The sequence below is a fragment of the Phasianus colchicus genome, chromosome 3 (assembly GCF_987193195.1).
Source record: "Phasianus colchicus chromosome 3, bPhaCol1.hap1.1, whole genome shotgun sequence".
Taxonomy (NCBI): Eukaryota; Metazoa; Chordata; class Aves; order Galliformes; family Phasianidae; genus Phasianus; species Phasianus colchicus.
The window spans coordinates 57,378,546-57,401,126 of NC_143438.1; the positions used below are offsets into that span (position 1 = coordinate 57,378,546).

The 22,581-nt window shown below is 42.3% G+C and overlaps 1 protein-coding gene and 1 long non-coding RNA gene across 2 annotated transcripts in view; one reads left to right on the forward strand and one right to left on the reverse strand.

Annotated features, from left to right (window-relative positions):
• The window catches only part of LOC149918605 (uncharacterized), a 65,076-nt gene that overhangs the window by 20,539 nt on the left and 21,956 nt on the right, over window positions 1-22,581 (forward strand). The gene's annotated exons all lie outside the window — the stretch shown is intronic.
• Window positions 9,316-13,677, reverse strand: PENK (proenkephalin). The gene is made up of 3 exons (XM_031612820.2): window positions 13,443-13,677; window positions 13,027-13,168; window positions 9,316-10,554 (listed from the first exon to the last, which is right to left on the reverse strand). Exons 2-3 carry the CDS (start codon window positions 13,162-13,164, stop codon window positions 9,889-9,891), a joined length of 804 nt encoding a protein of 267 aa, XP_031468680.1. The 5' UTR covers window positions 13,165-13,168; window positions 13,443-13,677; the 3' UTR covers window positions 9,316-9,888.

A 22,581-nucleotide genomic window follows, 5' to 3' on the forward strand; every position in this document is an offset into this window, starting at 1 on the left:
AAAAAGATGAAATTGAAGTACAGTCTTTAGTGCTGAAGGCAGAATCTCAACGATTCAGTGCAGTGTAGTTTCCAGCAAGAAGCTAATGAATGCAACATAAGTGGGTAAGCTAACTTGGAGCACATGTTCTGCTGTAACCAGCAATTACATAAGAAATACAACCGGTTATGGGACAGGAAGGTGAAATGATTCAGAGCTGAATTCCTGGTTATGAAACAAACCTGTGAAGACACTTGTTTACTGGGACAAGATTTCAAAGCAAACTGCATCATTAAGGAATTGTGTTGCAACCAGAACTTTGCAAATCTAAAGGTAACTGCAGTATACCTTTCAGAAAGCATATGCTTACACAAGTATGCAAATACACAGCTTTCCTGCTCTTATGCTGACTTAACCTTCCAGCTGTCATTCCACATGTAGTCAAGACTAGAATGTTTACAAAATCACAGAATTGCAGGGGTTGGAAGGGACCTCAAGAGATCACTGAGTCCAAACCCCTACTAAAACTGACACCCTACAGTAAGTCACACAGGTAGGTATCTAGAAGGGTCTTGGATATCTCCATAGAAGGAGACTCCACAGCCTCTCTGGGCAGCCTGTTCCAGTGCTCTGTCACTCTGTCATCTGATGATTAATAACTTAATTAATACCTAAGTTAGAGGCATCAGTGTAGTAAGAGAGGGTTATACAAGTGACAAGAAAGTTTGAGGATACCCTGCATTCTTCGAATAGATTGCATTCCACTCACCACCAGGTAGACTTGATTGCTTTTTTATAAACTGATTAAACATCTGGAAACCATGAACACATAAGGCTTTTTGTCACCATTTGTCCCAGTTTTTCAAAATGTTGAACTTTGTTGTCAAAGAAACTTATTCTTCTGGCTGCTGTATGCATGGCAACTTCTCCATAGTTTCAGACTTCCCTTCTTGTGCAGTGAACTTCAAATGACTTGTACCAAAAGCTCCAGTTCATAAATAGTTGTAAAAATACAATAATTAAACTTTCTACAATATTTGACTGCATTAAAAAACAAAACAAAACAAAGCAAAGCAAATAATGCTACAGCCAGTGAAGCCAAGTGCACAGTTCTATGTGAGGCACTTTTCTTATTGACTTTCCTGTAATTAAACTTCAGAAGGCTAGCATTAATTTTTTAATCTTTGTGTTACTGAGAAGGTGAAGATGTTTATTTGCAAACAGGTGAGGTGAATGGTAGCGAGATGTATCTTGACCTCTGAGCTGCAATATATATTCTAACTAAATATTAATAATGAATAATGATTGTTATATTCTGCAGCTTTTAATGCCTGGTTATTAATTATGTATCAGCATATTAATAAAGCATTAATATATTATAAGTATTTAAAACTTAAAAATGTACTGCCAAAAATAAATTCAAAACAAAAAGGAAAAGGTAGAATGAAATTACTTTAATAAAGTGGTTGATAAATAGTTATTTTACTGGACAGCTGGATGACTTGCATTTGTCTTTTTAGAACTTAAGATAAGCATTCACATGCTGCAAAGTGCTGCGTCAAACGCATGCTTTGATAAATACAGACAAACAAAATGAAAACTCATTTTTGCAAACTCTAATAGTGCCTTGGATCTCTGCTGAATTTGTGGAAAATATTATTTCAGACAGTCAAAATTATTTTTCTGTCAGAATCAACAACTAATGTTGTGCAGATCACGTCATAAAGTAATATGTGTTCATATATTTGGAGATTAAAAAAAAACCAACAAAACAAATATGCCTAAGGTGAACTATTAGTAAAGGCTGGTAAGAATCACAGAATCATAGAATGGCCTGGGTTGAAAAGGACCACAATGATCATCTAGTTTCAACCCCCCTGCTATGTGCAGGGTCCCCAGCTACTAGACCAGGGTGCCCAGAGACACATCCAGCCTGGCCTTGAATGCCTCCAGGGATGGGGCATCCACAACTTCTTTGGGCAACCTGTTCCAGTGCATCACCACTCTCTGAGTGAAAAACTTCCTCCTAATATTAACCCTAAACCTCCCCCATCTTAGTTTGAAACCCTAAATCTGTCCCGTAAATCTCCCGTCTTAGTTTAAAACCATTCCCCCTTGTCCTATTGCTATCCATCACTATCCACCCTCATAAACAGCTGTTCCCCCTCCTGTTTATATGCTCCCTTCAAATATTGGAAGGCCACAATGAGGTCTTCCTGGATCCTTCTCTTCTTCAAGCTGAACAAGCCCAGTTCCCTCAACCTTCCCTCATAGGAGAGGTGCTCCAGCCCTATGATCATCTTAGTTGTCCTCCTCTGGACCTGTTTGAAGAGCTCCACGTCCTTCCTACGCTGAGGGCCCCAGGCCTGGATGCAGTACTCCAGATGGGGCCTCACAAGAACTGAGTAGAGGGTGACAACACCTCCCTGCTGGCCACCTCTTTTTTAATGCAGCCCAGAACGGAGCTGGCCTTCCAGGAAAAGGAAAAGGAGCTTTCAGCAGGCCACTAGTGTTCAGTGATGTTTGTGGAATGAAGTTAAAATAAAAAAGTCCAGGTTTGTTAGGACTTGAACAAAAAGTATATAACATCGATCTGCGACTGATTTAAGAGTAACTCAGGATGGGGTATAACATAAAATAAGGGACTCCCTTATTACAGAGAATATGTGACAACTTTAACTCCTTAGCTCTTCTCTAAATATTTTAGCTTTCAGAAGGGTAGAGAAGACTCAAATTGCCTCCCCAGTAGCTGCATCAAAACATGCTTTTAGCTGCATCAAAACATACTTTTGATTCATAGAGGTAAAAGGTGTCCTTCTGAAATTTCACCAGACATCTAAAACTTAACCTAAAAGTAATCAAAGTAGTGGTTTTATTAATTCATCACAATGAAATTAAATCTTCAGCATGAACTTAATGTATGACATGTAAGTATTTTTTTTCTAACAGCTTTGACCAAAACTCAAGACTACAAAAGAGCACCCAGGAGGGACTAATCTCCACAGTGAAACTGGTCATTTCTGCCTCAAGATGAAGTTGATAGGGACAGGAGGAAGGTCTCTCCATACCTTATAAGTGTAGAAACAAAACTCACAGAACTTTTTAATTTTATTCTGGATCTAAGCATGATCCTTCCAAAAGTAATAGGAAATTACTGGACCAGGATCTCCTTTCCTACAATTTTTTTTCTGCTAACAGTTTCAGCATACTTCATCACACAGCTAGCCAAACTAACTTAATTTCTAATCCATATGTTGATGTAAAAACCATGAGTTGCTATATGAAATTGCTGTTGCAGTACTGCTGGGGCATGATCCAGAAGATGGGTTAATTACAGGCTACTGTAGTTATGGTAGGATTTATCATAGGCAGCAAAACAAGGCTTTTACTATTCTAAAGATGAATTTCAGCCATTCTACTATGAGCCTACAGAGACTTTATTTCTCAGATACCTACAACAGACCCACGTATGCCACAGACATCTTCCAAACTGCTGCTCATCTGCACCTTCTTATAATGATGCAGGGGCTCAATTTCTGCCAATTGGTAATTACCATGTTGACCAATGGGTGATATCACTCCATGGCTGAGTTGCTTGCAGTATATCCCTACCCAGTACCTAGGCTGTGCTCCTGATGACATGGAGCCATCCAGATGTGTTATCCATGATAGTGTAATTGTGTCTGGCTCAAGTTATCCTGGGCACCCAGGCTTGTCAGCCACTTACCCTCAAGGCAAATATCCAGCTGATAGTACTCTTCCTGAAGAAGAGGGCACAAAGTATAGAGCTCAGCAGTGTTGACCCTGAAGGCACTTAAAGGATTGAAGCTACAGAACTCCAAATCCCTAGAAATGTATGCCATTTGGAAAAAGCTTCTGTTCACTGTGCTCTTCACAAGAAAAAAATGAACAGAAGCCTTGCTGACAGGTTTAGGCAAATGAACAGAGGAGAAAATTATAAAATTTTCTCATGTATACAGACGGGTCAAAAAGAAAGGTGGCTTTATGTCCCAGGTTGAAATAATTACATTCTCCAGGAGGAGAAGCTGAGGGGGAGAATGGTGTCTTTTATAAGTTAGTCAGACATACAGGTTCCTTTCTCATGCAGTCTGGCTAGCTCTGGCTGGAGAAAGGTTGAGGGAACTGGGCTTGTTTAGCCTGGAGAAGAATATTCAGAGGAGTATTGCTGCTCAGGAAGGACTTCACTTTTGAGACTGGGATCTCTGAGCTGGATTCTGGACTCAAACAACAGTGAGACAGTACAGAGCAGAGGGCAAAGGGGATGTTCTGATGGATGTCTGGGCACTTAGGAAGACTTATTGCTATGTTTTACAGTAGTTGGAGCTTTGTCAAGGCATGTCCTTTAACTACCAAATATCCTGAAAGTCATCAAACAAAAAATAATGATGCCAGGAAGCAGTGAAACCAGGAGACCAGGACAACTGGAGTGTACTAACAGTGTTAGGATTCACAAAGTGTTAGATCTTCTCAAAGCTATATGGTAATTTGAGGGACAGGTATCTTTAGTAGCGAGGGCTATTACTCTGAAAATTATTTGTCTGGAAAGTATTTCTCTTCACCTCCTGCAATGCTTACCTATTTTGCCTCAGATTAACATCAGTTAGTGATTTAATTGCTCTTTTCATTAAGCTGTTGAGAAAACTGATAATGGTGTTCACGTTTCCGTGAACAAGGTAGAAGAGCAGCTACATCAGCATGACCTGTCTCTCTTGGCCAGGCCTCACCAGTGAATTTAACCTCTTGAGGACAGACAAGAGCTGGTGCTAGAATAGCAAAAGTTGGTAGCTATATGTTTAAAAGGTGTTGGCGGTATCTATGTGCTGTGAATGATCATGATGTAGTGAACAGACTTATTTTATGTAGTGCTGGTGAAGCTCCTTATGTGTAAGGGATTACTGGGTAATTCAGAAGGAGCAACTGGCACTATTCTTCATCTAGTCCAAGAACCTCATTCAAGGAATTCTGCTCTTTTCTGCTATGGAAAAACTCAGTATGGTAGATATCTGTGAGCAAAACATCTCCCGTATCCTGGATCTGCTGCTCCAAAATTTGCATGGGCTCCCATAAAGGTTCTTTACTTTGACTAGTATCCACTACTCCTGTTCAAATGGAAGCTGACAGCTTTTTTTTCTGACTGACAGGAAAAGAATGAGTTAATTGCTTTCTAAGAATGACTTTGTCACATTAACTGTGTCATTAGCTGTCACAGCATGCTGTATTAACAAGAAGTACAATACAACCCCATTCTTCTTCTGAATATTTCTTTAGGTGGGGAAATGTAGTGCAGCAGAAATTTCAGCCCCATTTTACACACTTCTCAGCTAATTATTTGCAGAAATGAAAATGGAAATCTGGAAAAACGTGCAAGGCCCAGTGGAAAACCTACTTATGTCTATATTTTAAGAAATGCTTATGTGACTTATCTGACTCAACTGCTTTTATGAGAGAGATTCACCTGTCATTTAGACTTCTGTTGCCATTGTCTTCTTTTTACGAAAGAGAAAAAAAACATTACCCAAATAATCGTTTTTGAATGTTTGTGGAGATATTAAGTCAAAGATTTAGGACACAGACCCACATAGAAGTGTAGGACCAGCTTTCATAATTCAGTAAGCTGTAATTAGAGATTGCAATCACAAAGATCTTTGGTCAGAGGTCTGCATGTAGACCCCACTGCAAGCTTGGGTGCACATCAATGCATACATTGTAATGTACTTAGAAAATAAACTGTTGCACAGTCTTTTAGAAACACTCATTGAGAGTCTGGAGGAGACTGTGGGAGGACAAAAGGAATGGCAGAAAGGCAAGAGGCAAAGATCACATATGCTCATACACATATAGGAGCCTCTGCTATGAAGAAAAGTTGAGGAAACTGGGCTTGTTCAGCTTGAAGAAGAGAAGGATCCAGGAAGACCTCATTGCGGCCTTCCAATATTTGAAGGGAGCGTATAAGCAGGAGGGGGAACAGCTGTTTACAAGGGTGGATAGTAAGAGGACTAGGGGGAATGGTTTTAAACTAAGATGGGAGATTTATGGGACAGATTTAGGGTTTTAAACTGAGACGAGGGAGGTTTAGGGTTAGATATTAGGAGGAAGTTTTTCACTCAAAGGGTGGTGACACACTGGAACAGGTTGCCCAAGGATGTTGTGGATGCCCCATCCCTGGAGGCATTCAAGGCCAGGCTGGATGTGGCTCTGGGCAGCCTGGTCTGGTGGTTGGCGACTCTGCACATAGCAGGGGGTTGAAACTAGATGATCATTGTGGTCCTTTTCAACCCAGGCCATTCTATGATTCATACACATAAAGATATGGATATCTATGAGAATGTTTAGCATTGACAATCTTCCTACAAGAGTATGCCAGACTTCTCCCTGGGGAAACAGTACAGTGCAGTGCTTTTAACAAAACATTTAGCACAGTGATGTGCTTTTGCGATGACCTGTTAACTCTGAGAGATTTCATTGTGTGGTTTCAGCAGGGCTTACAGTAAATGCTCAATTTAGGTAAAGTCACAATCTAATTAAACAAATTCACTCTGTATCCCTGCTGGGCTGTTTAAGATTTGTCTGTCAAATATCTCTAAGCAATTTTGTTTTCTATAGCAACAGTTAATTGGATATGTAACTGTCAGTGTGCTTTAAATGAGGCTGATGGGATTAGTAATTGAATGCTTGGATTAATGACTTACAGCTGGCTTTGCTATGCTGTTTGTTGTTTACAGCAGGGTTCAGGATTATCTCCCCAGCCTGAGCAGGCAGGGGGAGTAGCGGACTATAAGTGCAATACACTTGTGATACAATCTTCTTTTCTCCAGGCTGAACAGCCTTAGGTTAACCTTTCCTCATACAGGAGATGCTCCAGGCCTTTTATCATCTTTGTGACTCTCCACTGGATTCCTTCGAAGAGATCCCTGTCCTTTTTGGATAATACTTAATAATTCAATAATAATTATTTCAGTATATCGAATTAGAACATATTTGTGTTCTTACAAATATTCTATCTGGGGAAGCATTATTTGAAACAGTGAACATTCATGTTATAATTTCTTGTATTTATTAAATGCTTATAACCAATTATGAAGTATTATAATTATACCTACAAATAATTACAAAGTAATTTTTGTAATAACATTTTAATAGTTATTTGTATTTATTGTATATTGTACATATTAAATATAGTTGAACAGTAAAAATATAGGAAATTCTAAGTTGTGCTTTGCATGTTTCATCCAATAGAATCTGCCAGGCTCATCTGAGAGTGCACAAAGTAAGATGTGGGAATAGCACAGTGACCTTTCCTCATTATCTCAAGATTTTAGCTTAAGCTTTAAGGCAGAGCTCCAGCTGCATGCAGTGTTGCGTTCAGAAACGATTCTATGCATTAGCTTCTCTCTCACTCATGATCTACCCTCCTATGTGAATTCCATTTGCTTCAGGAAATCCTTTTTTGCGTCCTTGCTTTAGTTAGTTCCTATTAAAAAGCCCCACCTCAACTAGATTATCTTTTTCTTTCAATTTCTTTTTCTTCCTAGTGCAGAAGCATTAAGCCCTTTGGCAGGACTGGATCCTTCCACATTTTGTTGTTCATATTCAGTTTTTGTTATACTTAGTATTCAGACCAGTGATATCATATGTGGCTTAACTCTGGATAGTGACTGCCATGTAAAGATGCCAAGAACAATGATAAAAGCCAGGGAGGGGAAATGCAGAATCTGGTTTTTGGTCTCAGGGTGACATTTCTTCCTTGAGAATATCCTCGTAATTAATGTTTTCCAGATACCAGGCTTTCCTCTTTTCTACTTTCATTTATAGTAAAGCTATACAGCTGTCTCAATAATCATCTGGAGAATTGACAATCCTGGGGATGTTCAATAAGAGGAAAATGATCCTTACAGAACATGGACCAAGAGTGAGATGCTCTCACTCCTATGTCCAGTTAGATGTACTTAATGTAAAGTACTTTCTTACTATGTAAAATAAGTGGAAAGGTTTAGATGAAAATACTTCATTCTGCAAGGTACATGCTAGACCACTTCAATTTTAAATCATAAAACTGTGAGGGATGGGTGACAACAGCTGGTAAACCTTTTGCCACTGCCAAATCAGTGCAACAGTACTCATTTCAGTTACAAGACTGGCACGAGCCTCTCTTAAACTAAATTGGGAGTGAACTTTAGGGAGAAGTGAATAAATGTTGGAATATAAGAGAGAAACTGCATTGTGATTTTAGTTCCTTATGGAGTGTGATTTTCAAGCACACCTGCTGATGCATGCCCCCCATGACCTGGCTAGCATTGTGGCACAGCCTGAAGTCCTTCTGGATGAAACCCTATGAGGCGATGTGTTCCAGGAGCCCATTCCACATTCTTCTCCTGTGAGTGGGCAGGATTTTGGCTGCTTCAGAGAATTCTCTGAAGGCCAAGCCAAAAATTGTCACAACTATTAGGCTTATAAGTGTGTATTTGGACACTTCACTACAGAGTAGTGTTTAAAAGTACTGAGTACCTAGAAAACCCTGCTGTCTTGAAGTTAAAGTCAGACCCTTAAGCTGCTTTCTATGTCAGTAGGAATTACTGTGCAAATCTAAGGGACAGATACTGAACCCACAGCCAGGGGTGGTTTTAGACATCTAGCTCCCACAAGCTGTTTCAATAGTAATCAGCTTTGAGAATTTCGTCTATATAAATGTTAAGTGTAAGACCTGTGGTTTTAAATGTCTTGACCGTATGGTCTGAAATTATTGTCAGTGTGAGTGGATAAGGAGATTTTTACATATTAATGTGTGGGAGGTAACGAGCAGCTCTAGGTGGGGGAAAAGTGCTGACACCTGATCTAGGAAGCTAAGGGAAGCTAAGTCAGGCAGAAGTATACAAGGAAGCATAAATGGGGGTGGGAACCATCCTTCAGTGCAAATGCTGAAATACTGGTGATGGGTTTCCCGTGTATTCTCATACTTACACTGCCTTCATTTGAAATAGACAAGACTGACCAGCAATTTCCCATATTTCAGTAATGTAAGAGAGTGCTTTATACCAGCTGAGGAATCAAACAGAAAGCTGCTCCGTAGGAAACCATTTGTCAGATGCTCCACAGATTCAGAATTTTGATTTTTTTAATGAAGTTTTTGGTCATGTTTATTGTGCACCATTTCACTTACTGGTTCTTGAGTCAGTGTCTGTAACTTAAAGGCCAAACATACAGTCTTACATGGGATGAATGCAACAGCTGTGACTAACAATTGTGGCATTGTGTCGTGAACTAGAGAAATGTTTTTAGAACTTTAAGTAAAAGATGTTTATGAACTGTTTTCACGTGAAATGGTTAAGGACAATGAATTCAGCTAATTGGTTAAAATGAGAGCAGATAGAGCAAATACAATAATATCCTCTTTAGAGCACATGTTTATTGTTCTGGTATTCTAAGTCGTTGAGAAAACTAAAAACAAAAATTTATTTCAGGTGTTGTGTGTGCAGTACAAATTCTGTAGTTACAGAACAGGTTGGCATTACTACGCTCACTGTTAAGAAAAAATGATATGTTTGATTAAATAACAGAAAAAAGCATTTCAGAATTGATGCAGTTAGGATGAAGAATTTATTGTATATACAGTAAAGCAATTCTACTGTAGATGTACTTCCTGTTTAAAGAAAATGAATACAGTAATCAAAATCATTTTAGCATGAAAACTACAGCACAGACTGAAACTTGACTGAACCAGAAATTAGTTATTTGACTTGAAAGAACACAGGACCTGGAACAACAGATCACAGATTGCATCATTAACCAGGACGGTAAAAAAACTGTACAGTACAAGCAACACATTACAATAAGTTATGACCAATAAGGCAGTCTCTCTCATTTAGGACAAAGGGGATAAAGGGAAAGGTATTAAAATCTCATAAATCCACCGTATCTCTTTTCCATCTCTGGGACCTCTTTGGAATAAGTTTCGCCATCTTCTTCTGAAGGGAGAATGGAATCGGCGAAGCGCTTGAGGAAGCCGCCGTACCGTTTCTGGTAATCCAGCCACCACTCTGGCCTGCCCACTCTTCTCATGAAACCACCGTATCTCTTTTGCAGCTCTTTGGCTTCATCTTCCAGTTCTGGACTGCGCTTTATGTTTCTCATGAAACCGCCGTATCTTTTGCTGACGTCTCCATCATTTTCATTTATTCCTCGGTAATGCGCCGCTTCAGGGTTATCCCCTGCTCCTAAAAGCTCCTTCAGCAGATCAGAGGAATTAGCCAGGGCGTCGTCATCTGAGCCCTTCTTCATGAACCCTCCGTACCTCTTAGCCAGGATCTCTCCTCCATTAGCTTCATCCTCTGACTCTGGGTGATAGAGCTCATCCATTTTCTTCATGAAACCCCCGTACCTCTTCATGAAGCCCCCATACTTCTTGGCAAGCAGATGGTTCTCATCCAGCTCTTTTTTGTCTCCTGGAGTAGCGTTTCCATCTTCAGACAGGTCCAGATTTGTCAGCTGCAGCAGCTCCTTGCAGGTCTCCCAGGCCCTGGCAGAAGGCAGCTTTCCTTCACATTCTAGTGTACATGCCTGTAAAACGGATGTGGTTTACTCAGGGTGATTTGATAGTAACAAACACCTTGTCTTAGCTCCTCTTCTTTTTAAAAGACCACAAGGGAGCTTCTCTTTTGAGTGCCTTGGAAGGACTACTCTTTGTGTCAGTGCCTGAAGTTTGTCATATCCTTTCGTGAAGGACCTGGCAATACGCATCTAAGGGAGGGGATACAAGCTGGGTTGTTGCTCCTGCATGCCAAGGCCATCCCTAGGATTCTGTTTCAAAGACAGCTGTATGTACAGCCCTTGCCTCTCCATTACCAGGGTGAATTCTTATGAGCTACTGTGTGTAATAGTGGGAATTTATAAACCAGTTGTGGTTCACTGCATAATGAATGTGCATCGTTAAAAGTAACACTCAGATATGTTACAAAAGAAGCAGGGGAGTGGAACTAGATGACCTTTAAAGATCTTTTCCAACTCAACTGATTCTATGAAGTTTTGAGGTCGTGAATGCCCCTTCCCTGGAAGCACTCAAGGTCAGGCTGGATGGGGCTTTGAGCAACCTCGTCTAGAGGGAGGTGTCCCTACCTCAAGCTGGGGGTTGGAAGTAGATGATCTTAAAGGTCCCTTCCAACCCAAACCATTTTGTGATTCTGTGATACTTGGAACAAATCAAGTGGCATCACTGCTGCAAAGATGCCAGCTGTATCATGCTGTTCTGCACTTTTAACACACTGTATGGCTCTAACGGCTGTATTTTTGTATAAGACAATTTGTTTTAATTTATGGAGCAGATCTTTCAAATGTGTATCAATTCCAATGAAGAAGTACAGACAGAATCAAACATCTGGTTTTGCAGGCTTGACTTAGAAATCATTGATCATCAGAAAGAGGAAAAACATCCTGAGCTGTGCTTGACTGTAAAGAAAATTTTTCAGGGTAAGAGTTACAAAAGTTTTCAGCACTTGCACGCATATCAGGTAACCAGTTAATAGTAACATACATATTAGCTCCCATCTCTGTTGTTTTAGGGAGTTTACTTGTGAAACCAAACTCTTCAGCTGCAAAAAGAAGAAATCATCAAGTTTTTCAGTAATGAAAACAGTTATTTTGCCTGGATGATGTTCTCTAAGGATCTCAAACTGCTTGAAAAGTGTGAAACTAAATCTCAGCACAGTTTTCTCTTAGCATCTCACTGACCAACTCACTACCTCTGGTCTTACCTGTCTGCTGAGCTCACTTTTATCCTGAGAAATCGGCACACAATTTTTAATATGATCACAAGAAAATGAAATGGACTTCTATACTTTGCAACACAATGATTTATTTTATCACACACTCCACGCTTATTTCTATATGCTTGCTATACTTGTGCAATAAAGCAAATGTGATCTCAGCTTCAGCCTGGTTTTGAAATTGATTTAAATCAAAGCAAGAATGAATCTGTTCTTCCCTTCTCCATAAGTTTAAACAGCCTATTGCCAAATAAATGTACGAATGACCAGGTTTTTATCTTACAGATACAACATGATACAATCAGTTCTGATGTTACCAGGCACCAGTATGCAGAAACATTTGTTTCCAAAAACTGTACCTGGATAAGAAATACATGTTATGGCGCCTTGCTTCTTTTCCCATTTAAACTGATATGTGTTGCTAATGGGTGGAAATGTAATTCTTGAGTAACTGCTGAAAGTATGCAAAGGAATGTCTACGTTACATAGACACCCACAACAAACACACAGCCTTCCTTCCAAAAGGGCAAGCTGCCACTTCTTTCTGGTTAGTATTAAAGCCAAAGCTTCATTGAAATCTTGAACATTTGAATGTATGCAGAGCAATATATACAGAACTTCTTCAGAACCATCCTAAGGATACTACAAACCCGCTGTGGTTACCAACGAGTCCTTCCTTTCAGAGCAAGCACTTCAAGCAGAAGCTCAGTGCTCCGAACTCTGCACAGAACAGCCCCAGTCCTTCCTTTTTACTCCCAAACAACCCATGAGACCTTAAGAGGAAAACTTTCCTGAGCGCTGAGAGGTGCTGACAGTGCGGCAATCTGCGACCGGGAGCTGCGGTACCACCGGCACCGGACTCCGATCCGCCTGTGCTTACATTGCAAGTTGTGCTGCCTCTCTGACTGCGTTATCGAATAATTTTAACGTCATTAAAGAATGAAATAATTACAATAAAAACATCCTGGAGCTTTGCAACGTGATTTACCTCGGGAGGAGCTGAAATGTCAGAGAGACGGTTACAGGCACGCTGCTAATTCCATCACCAGCGCGATAGGAGACAGCGATGCTCCGGGCGGACTCGGAGTTCGCCGCGAGATCCCGTTCCCCTCAGCCCCAATTCGGCTCTTTCCCCGCTGCCCGAGGCTGCCCGGCGAGGGGACCCCGCGCTGTTTCCTTCCAACCCAACTCCGCCGTCCCCCTGGCCCCGTCCCGCTCCGTTCCGTACCCCATCCCCTGCCCCCGTGTCCCGTCCCTCCCGGCCGCTTACCAGCGGGTGGATGTCGGCGCGGGGCCCCAGGCGGTAGGCGCAGGCCGCGCAGTCCCGCCCGCAGTCCGCCAGCGCCCGGGGCAGCAGGCAGGTGCTGAGCGCCAGCAGCGAGCAGCCGAGCCGCAGCAGCAACGCCATGGGGCTGCAAGAAGGAGAGGTCAGACGGCGGCCGCGACACCACGACACCCCCCCCAATACGCGCCCCGGGGCTGGAAAAAGCTCGGCGGACGCTGTTACAACCGCGTTCCGCGTGCAACTCTCGCAAGAGCAAGAACACGGCGATCAACGGCTGCCGTCCAAGAAAGCGCTCGTCCCAAAGCCCTCACCGCACCCCCCTCAAAGCCCGAGCCTCGGCTCCCGCCTGAGCCCGGCGCTGCACCCGCGGCAGAGCCGCCCCGACGGCGCGGGGCACTCACTCAGCGCTCCCTTCGGGTCTCGCGGCGGTCGCTGGGCAGCGCCTCGCTGCTGGAGCCTCGGCGTCGAGCCGCGGGCGTTTGTAGCGGGGCTGAGCGGCCAGCGCCTCCGGAGCGACTCCAGAGGGGGGAGGGACGGACTGCCCGCGGCTGCTACCGGTCGAACCGAGCCGCGCCGAGCGGAGCGGAGCGGGTGCGATGTGTGAGGAGCGGGCACTTTATAATTAGGGAACGCGGGCAGAGCGCGGTCTCCCCCAATCGCCGCCGGGCTCCCGCTGACGCAGCACCTACGACATCCCCCCCGACCCCCCCCCCAGCACCGCTGCTCCCCTCTACGGGTGGCTCCGGCGGGGTGGGCGAGTGCCTCGGCCGCCGGGACAGCGGGCTCCGGTGGAAGCGTGCAGCATCGGCGTGAGTCAGGGACAGCGTGGCCGTGCGGAGCAGTTTAAAGAGTTTTTTTTTTTTTTTTTTTTTTTTTTCTCCTGGTGTTTCTATGTGTGACCATTTTCCTTTCCAGCACTCTTTCTGCCAAATCAAACAAGTGCTGCTCTGCAGCTCTCTGCCTCGAGGTAGACCCTCACAGTGGAAAATGTTCTCTGCATTTGCTGTCCTTTGAGTTCATCATTCCTGGGCTTGGGTGAAGGGACTTTACACAGTCTGCTGAATGAAATTCCATAAGGGTACGAGTGTGTAGTTATCCCCAGGGAAGAGGAAGATTTAGAATGGGTATAGGAGAGATTTAGGCTGGATATAAGGAAAATTTTTTATGCTAAGGTTAGTGAGGCACTGGAACAGGTTTCCCAGAGATGTGGTGGATGACCCATCTCTGGAGACATTCAAAGCCAGGCTGGATGGGGCTCTGAGCAACCTGTTGTAGCTGTAGGTGTCCCTGCTCATTGCAGGGGAGTTGGACCAGGTGACCTTTAAGGGTTCTCTCTAACTCAGTAAGAGGAAGACACTTCAGTTTGTGCGTCCCCAGGACTGAAGCACAGCCAGGACCTTGTCCTTCAGGACCAACATGGACCCCAGTGCTGTCACTGTATGGAAGTGGTGCCTTCTGCCACCTTGGCCTGTGCATCAGATACTCAGATTAAGGAGGCTCAAATGCATTCTGGGAGCGGCAGAAGTATATCAGACAGCTTTTGTATAAAATCATTGTATATGAAAAGGGAGCCAGGCCCTCTGTTCCTCAGTAGTATCAGCCAAACTTGGTTACTGAACTCTCAAGAGATGGGGTAGCCTTTTAACAACCACCCCGTGTGTGTACTTGTTTCAGCTTGTACTTGGAGTAACAGACTAATTGCCATGCCACTGAGTCAGCGTGTGTGCTGCTTGGTTTTGGGCAGGTACACTGTGGCCTCCTGGCTCTGCCTGGGTAGGGTGGCTGGGGAGGCTCTGACTAACTCCAGAGGTGACACATTCAGTGCCTCTTTTGGTGTTAGGATGCTCTTTAAAAATAGCCTTTTTTTCCCCATGTTTTGGACATATCAGATGAATCCTCTGGGTCAAGTAATGACCCTCCCTTTCTGACCATCAGTTCTGTCATCATCTATTGGCTTGTGCTCTAACAGCATGCTGCGGTGGGACAGGTAGCTCACTAGGATCATGATTATTCCCCTTCCCACGTTCTGGGGCTGACTGGCTCCTGCTGCCACAGTTCTGCATGCAGGCATCTGTGCTCAGCCTGCCCACTCAGCTGCTACGTCTGCACCCTCATTTGCTACACTTTTAATGTCACAGATGTGTGCAGTCTGTTTGTGACGAAAGCCAGCCAGGGCTGGCATCTCATAGTGTGCAGAGAGGCAGATAAGCCCTGCAGATAGTATGCAGACCTCAGGAGCAGAAGAGATGTGGTGAGGAAGGAGTAAAGCATATACATGGTCTGAGAAAAAGGCAGGTAGATGTCCCTGTTCATTGTAGGGGAGTTGGGTAGAGGACCTCAAAAGATCCCTTCTATCTCAAACGGTTTTATGGTTCTGTAATTCTGTACCCAGCACTCTTTGGTTCATTGCTTCTCTGTTTACTCTGCTGGTGGAGTCTTTGCTGCTCCTCATCACGAGTCCTTATGGGTGCAGTTGTGTGTGAGCCCTCTTTGCAGAGGGAGGATGAAAGCAGGAGAGAATTTGGACTGTTTGGGCAAAAGAAAACAGAGCAAAAGTTCCATAAAAATTACTTCTTGTAGGAGTGGGGAATAATATTTCCTCAGCAACAGAGATTTGAGGAACAAAGAAATAAAGAGGCATAAAGAGAAAGGGAGCACTTTTCACAGCAGTAACGATGATAACTTGTTGCTCCCTACTAACCGGGTAATAACAGAGGCCTGGTGCTGATAAAAGCTTTGGCTTTTATAACATCCAGAACTGCCTCAGACACCAACTGCTTTTTATCTGTCATCTAAATATACCACACAAAGGCAAACTGTTTGTGCTGAAGTAGATCTTGAGGCCCCAAGGGCTCCGTTGTCCTAAGGCTTGTCTAGGCAGCCAGACTTCAGCTAGGAAGAAGGGAAGGGAAGATGAAATCCTAATCTTAATGGCAGAGAACTGAGGAACATAATTTGAATGACTTTACAAAACTATGCCAAAAGTGAGCAGCAGAGTTAGAAACTGGAACTCCTGAATTTCACATTGGTATCTTTACTGTGGGAACAGCTTTCCTTCCCAAACGGTGCTCATTGTGCTAATTGATCTGCTTCAAAATCACTGAATGAAGATAGATTTATGGAGATAGGAGTGAAGCACACTGCTAGCACCCCAAGCAGCCCTCCATGTAACACCGAGTCTTTCTGATAGAATCAAAATGAGGACTGGGGAACATAAACCAGCATGTTATGTTGATTATTTTCTTCAGCTCAGTGCAAAAGGTCACAGTGTTTCTTAAGACCAAACAGTCAGGTTCCATTTAGTTCATTTAAATTAGCTTTGTTTTTAATGGGAAAATGAATAACTGATATCAGAGTTGAGAAAGGCATTGCAGGACAACTCCTCTATACCAAACAAACATCACCAAGGTAGTTTATGGAGCAGAGTTATTAATATATAGACATAAGCCATGCACGGATACTTTTGCTAATAATATCATTACTAAAGCAGCTCTAAATTAAGAAGTGAGGAATTGTAATGCAGAGATATTCAATATACAGTCAGAATAGCATTGTCCAAAATGCACCTTGATAGGACTGAGACGATCCAGCACTTTCCATACCTCTCTGTATAACTTAATAGACAAGTATGTGTATCATCTGAGATATGCAGAAATAGGGAAGATATCAGTGATGCAGATAACATAGAATAGAATCATAAAATTGTTAAGGTTGGAAAAGACCAGGAAGACCATCTAGTCCAACCACCAACCCAACACCAGCACACCCACTAAACCAATTCTGCTCACAGCTATCAAAGTTAATCTTCTATGAAGAACTGGGTTGCTGCTTTACCTCGGACAGGGCTGGATCCTTTTACTAATGTTTTCACCACTGAAAAAATGAAACCTTTTTTAGAAGGCAAACACACGCACTGGTCTAGTTGCAATGAGATGCTTTTGCTGAAGTAGTGTGGACAGTTTCTGGCCCTTTCTCCTGGCTGATGATACTCAGTTTTCTAAGGGCGAAGGAGATTTCATACCTTTTATCAGAGTGAAATGAACGTGACATGCATTCACTGGAAGCATCCAGCAAATATAACTTTTGCACTTTTGCTGCATTTGTTTACCTGCAATGCTGTAAGATGAGAAAAGAACAAAGCAGAGACTTTTATACTGTTCAGTGGAGTCATTCAGAGGTTTCCTTTATAATGTTTCTCATGGGCACAGTGAGTTTGTGCACTCACAGATTCCTGAATTTGGCCTGAGCTGCAGTAAGTAGCATGTGCTGCAGAGTGAGCAGAACAAACTGTGCAAAATCTGTATTGTTAGAAAGGCATTATGCTGCTCATTTCCACAGAGACCAGGGGAAAGGGATTTGCAATAAAGAAGGAAGAGTGTGCTCAGTAGCAAAATACATCTGATGGAATCCAGGCACAGTGATTATTACTTAAAACAATAAGAACTCCACATGAGTGGAGTGATTTATCCTCATATTTTTAATTAAGAAAACACACCCCTGAATTACTGAGGAAGGATTAGATTCCATCTATGGAAAGGATTACAGTGCCTAATGCATACGTGGAAGGATTAGGTGCAATTGTCAAAAGGATTTTGATCACTTTGGTAATATTAAGAAAAAGAGATTCTAAATAATGTATCAGGAGTGTGAGCTTGAGCTATTTTTCCCACTGTTCTCATTCAGACAGTAGAATTTCGGAGCTTTTCCCCCATTTCCAGTCTCACATTCACATTGCTAGTATTTCATTGCCCAGCTGGGGCGTGCTGTGTTCACACTTCAGAACAATGTTCCAAACAAGTTGCTTTTGTAGACTCACGCTGTAATGAGAGCCCAGTGCTTTGCATGCAGACCAGCTGAGTGCTGGCTGGATTCCTCCTCACTTGGTGCTGCAGGGAAGGCAGAGTTGGCTTGGAATTCCAATATATTGGGCAGCTCACAAACGTCATTTACAATGATGTCAGTGCTTGCTCTGATTGCCAGCAGCCCAATGGGGAGCATCTTAGAGCAGGGCCTGCCTGCAGCCTCCTGCACCTTGTCAGGGACTACAAAGGGAGCAGTGAGCATCACGTGTGCTCTCCCTTGTCTACTTCTGCACCACAGGGGATCCCAGAGATGATGCTGATAGCAAAGTGGCTCATACTTTATTTTGTTCCACCTCTGCTTGAAATTCCCCCAGCCACACTGGGAATCTGTCTTCCATGCAGCACCAAGCACACATCCCTTGGTGTAATGGTTGGCTAAACTCAACTCCCCAGATGGAAAACCAACTTTGTTCATTTACAGTAGAGCTTGCTCTAGAATAGCTGCAGCAACAGCTGTAATCCCCGCAGAACTGAAAATGCTCAGCAGGTGATGTCCTTGCAAAAAAATGAAGTGGGAAAGTTGCATAAAGCGTAGAGTTCTCAGAAACACCACATTAAAGTTGCACCATTTTTCTTTTGAGGTAAATAATTTCATCTGCTTTGCAGGGACTGGGCCTTCAGTTATGTTCTGACAAGCCTTCTCTGTAGGAAGGAAGGATGGATGTTTAATTGATGTATACAGCTAGGACAGGGAAGAAGATGCTGACATTAGAAAATGAAACAAGTAACATTATCACCATCACATTTTTTCATTTTACACATATTTCTGTTCTGTTCATTGCCCATTGTTTGTACCTCTTTGCTCTCTGTATTTCTATTTAGAAACCTGGAACTCTGACCTTTCTCTTCTCAGCTTGCCAGTCTACATTCCTTTTCTTTAAAGCTGCTTGATTTATGCTTGAAAATCATTTCATTTCTCCTGCTGCATAAATGAACTCTCAAAAACTAATAAGCCACCTCAGCCAGCTGCACATTTAATGCTTTTTCTGTAAAGAACTACCAAAAACATTTCAGGAAAGTTGTGGATCTGCCTGGGGACGAGGTGTAACCTGGGGACTGAATTTATGCAAAAGTTGAGCATATCCTGCATGATTTTGCAGGGAAAAGAATTATCACATTGAGTGAAAACGTTATATAGTGACAGTGCATGGTAAAGGAAAATGAGATGTGGCGAGATGGCTGATTATTTTGGGAGAGCATACATCAGTTGCACAAGATTACTTGGTGCCTGACTTCTTCCAGTGTCCCAGAAATGCATCTGACAACTTGATCGCTATATGGCAATACCTGGCTTTTTCTTCATCAGTTTGAAACTGGATGAAATCACGGTGGTAGCCACTGCTAGTGTGCATGTATGATACAAAGGTTGTTTACAGTATGAAAGGGGTCAGAATGGCATTGTCACACAGCAGCTCAGCACAGGTTCTGCCAACGCCTTTGTGCGTCACCTTACGTGAATTCACCATTTCCTTCTCACGCAGTGTAAATGTTATCAGTTACCATCTGATAATACCTTGCTTGGCAGCATTGTTCTAGACAAAGTCATTGATGCTTATAAGAAAAATTCACGGCCTTCAATCAAAGCTTAATCAAAGTATGAGGTGGGATACCAGATGATAGGGTATCCGGTATACTGCAGGGGAGTTGGAACAGGTAACCTTTCGGGGTTCTTTCCAATTCAACAAGAGGAAGACACTTCAATTTGTGCCTCCCCAGGTCTGAAGCGCAGCCAGGCCCTTGTCCTTCAGGACCAACATGGACCCCAGTGCTGTCAGCGTATGGAAGTGGTGAATGGCTTTAAACTAAAAGAGGGGAGATATAGCTGAGATATTATGAGGAAATTTTTCACCCTGAGAGGGCGGTGAGGACTGGCACAGCTGTCCAGAGAAGCTGTGGTGCTCCATCCCTGGAGGTGTTCAAGGCCAGGTTGGTTGGGGCCCCGGGCAGCTGAGCTGGTGGAGGCAGCCCTGCCCACAGAAGGGGGTTGGAACTGGGTGGGCTCTAAGGTCCCTTCCAACCCAACCCATTCTATAATTTCATGATCTATTATGGATGATCTATTATCTATGCTGATATCCTAGGATTTTATCAGCTGATGTGTATAGACACGTTAAAGATAAACAGCCTAATGGTTGCAAAGATTTCAGAAAAACAATACTGAAATGTATTTTAAAAATACAAATGCATGCATTTTAAGCAAAAATAAGTTTTACTAGGATGCATTAGCACTTTTGATATAGAGGACGAGTACTGTAAGCAGGCAGTTTGCATCTGGTCAGAAGAGAGAAGAAAACTATATAAGACCGAATGAAAGAAATTCACACATTACAAGTTTTTATGAGATTAAGATATTTTATGTCCTAAAACCTATTTCAAGTTGTCTGTCTTCCACTGTCTTTTCAGCTGTTGTCTGGCACGAATTCCTCCTTTCCCTACAGACAGCAGTGGTGAAGGCATTCCTCTAACTGCCTTGTCGCTTTGCCTAGACTTTCAGGATGAGGTGACTTTATGATTGACAGGATGTGTAGAGTTAAATTATTCACTGAAATGAGGACTGCTCTTTTAAAAAAATGCCGCAGTGAACTTTCTGTGCTAAGAAATTGGCTAGAGTGTTCTGCTGTTTTCCCAGGGCAATATATAAATGACTCATTTGTCTAATCATCATGTTTTTTATAATCAAACTATGCTGCCATTTCCAGAATGCTTGGTATCAGCCTGGTATATACAAGTACTAAAGCTGGTACTGTGTGTGCCAGTGGAGTGATGCCAGAAGTTTTCTTCCCGTCAAAGGTGGGATGTACCAAGGAATTCCCACCTGTGGGAGCTCACTGTCATTTTGAGCCCCAGCTGTTGTTGTTAACCCTGTTTGGGCAGAACATGAACGTACAGGAACACCTGCTGGAGGGGTAGGGATCCCCACGGGGCCTGTGCCAGATTTCTTCACTGACAGAATGGGCAAGCTGGTTGCCTTCTGAATATCTTTGAGATGTCAGGTTTCTTCTCCATGACAGATTTCTGTTTTTGATATGACAAAGATGGCACTTTGCAGCTGAGCTTCTGGTTCTCTTTCTGTTAAAACTATCTATCAATTCAGGACAGAGGGTCTGTAAAGTAAACTAACTAAAGCTGAGTAAATACATAAGGATAGCTGTTTATCACTTAATTGTAGTTGTAAAGCTCAAAGTTATCATGAGGAAAAACATCAGACAAAAATACTTCGTTCATGTTATTTCCAAGTTTTTCATAATTAAGTGTCTGTGGAGGTAGCCTGGCCTAGATGGCCTTTAAAGGTCCCTTCCAACTCAAACAATTCTGTGATTATATGATGATTTTATCATTTGTAGATAGATTATTAGATACAGTTCCCATATTGTGCTGCTCCATGATGCCTGCAGGCATAATTTCTCCTGGCTGTTTCTTGGCCTCTGGGCTCTCTGTGTCTGTGCTGGAGCTCCCTGTTTTTGTGTGCAGTTGACCATGGCCTAAAGCACATCTTTTCTTATTAGCTCTTACAAATAATGGAGCTGTGGCAACTGAAAACAGAGGCAGGAGAAAGCATAAGGCACATCATGTGTTTCAGTGTTGCCAGTTGTTTTATTTTACAGTGAAACTCTCCCATCTGTGATCAGGTTTAATCTGATACCCCTGTTTGTGTTACCCTTTGTTGTGGGCAGCTGAAGGATGCATTGGAGAGGAGAAATGGCTTCTCTTTTTTTGCACATTCCAAATATGCAATTGGGTCTGGGAAAATAAATCTGTTTTAATAAAAATGTGCTACTTCAGAGGTAGCGTCTGAAATTCAAGGTTGGGGCTTTGGGCCTGGTTTGGCTGCTTCACTGTGGTGAACCTCACCGACTCCTTCTGAATCTCAGTGTTGGAGTTGAAATCTCATCTTGCTTTCTGCCATATGTTATCTGCTTTCTCTGCTGATGTTTATGGGGAAGGTATATTTTCCATTTTACACCTCCAGGATTTTCCATCAGAAGTTAGACAACAGAGTGCAAACTAATGACTGAGAGACTCTTACTGGGTTATCATAGTAGGCTAACAAGGAGAAAAAAGTGAAAAGAAAACACAAGGCAATGCGGTTTTAATTTGTTTGACATACATGACTTAGGTATTTACGAGAATATTTTGTAGTACAATACAGTAATTGTAATATTTCATAACCTCTCAAAGAAAGGTAACTGTGATGTAGGACGTTACAAACAGTCTGCTATTTATTTATTTATTTATTCAGAAAAATGGGTTGATTGTAATGAAGAGAGATCAAAGTTCTATTTTTTTAAAGCGTGAGTACATGCTTAATTTATCAAATATGGATTAAATTGATTTCATTTATTATATATTGCAATAAAAGTACTAAATCAAATGTAAGCTGTCTGGAGCAATATGAAATTCAAAGAAAAGCGTTTACTTTACCTCTTAAGAATATCTGAAGTTTGAAGTTTGTTTACATTTTTATTTGAATCATCTGCACAATCTTGCTGCTGTGAGTGTGCAAAATCCAGTAATGTCCATCAGTGCATGTGCAGAAGTGAGCAGTCAAAACGTTTTTGCAGGGTGAGAACCTTCCAGTTATCCTTTTCCTCTTAATGTAATCAAATCTGGTATTTTTTAACACTATTTACAAACATAAGGAGAGAAAAATAATGCAATTCTGTAAAACATCGCTTAA

Bases quoted from the DNA above. Each gene is read 5' to 3' on its own strand.
- PENK (XM_031612820.2), bottom strand. From the start codon at position 13,164: ATGGCGTTGCTGCTGCGGCTCGGCTGCTCGCTGCTGGCGCTCAGCACC. The intron at 10,555-13,026 runs GTAAGCGGCCGG...TCCGTTTTACAG, and splicing joins GCGCCGACATCCACCCGCTG to GCATGTACACTAGAATGTGA.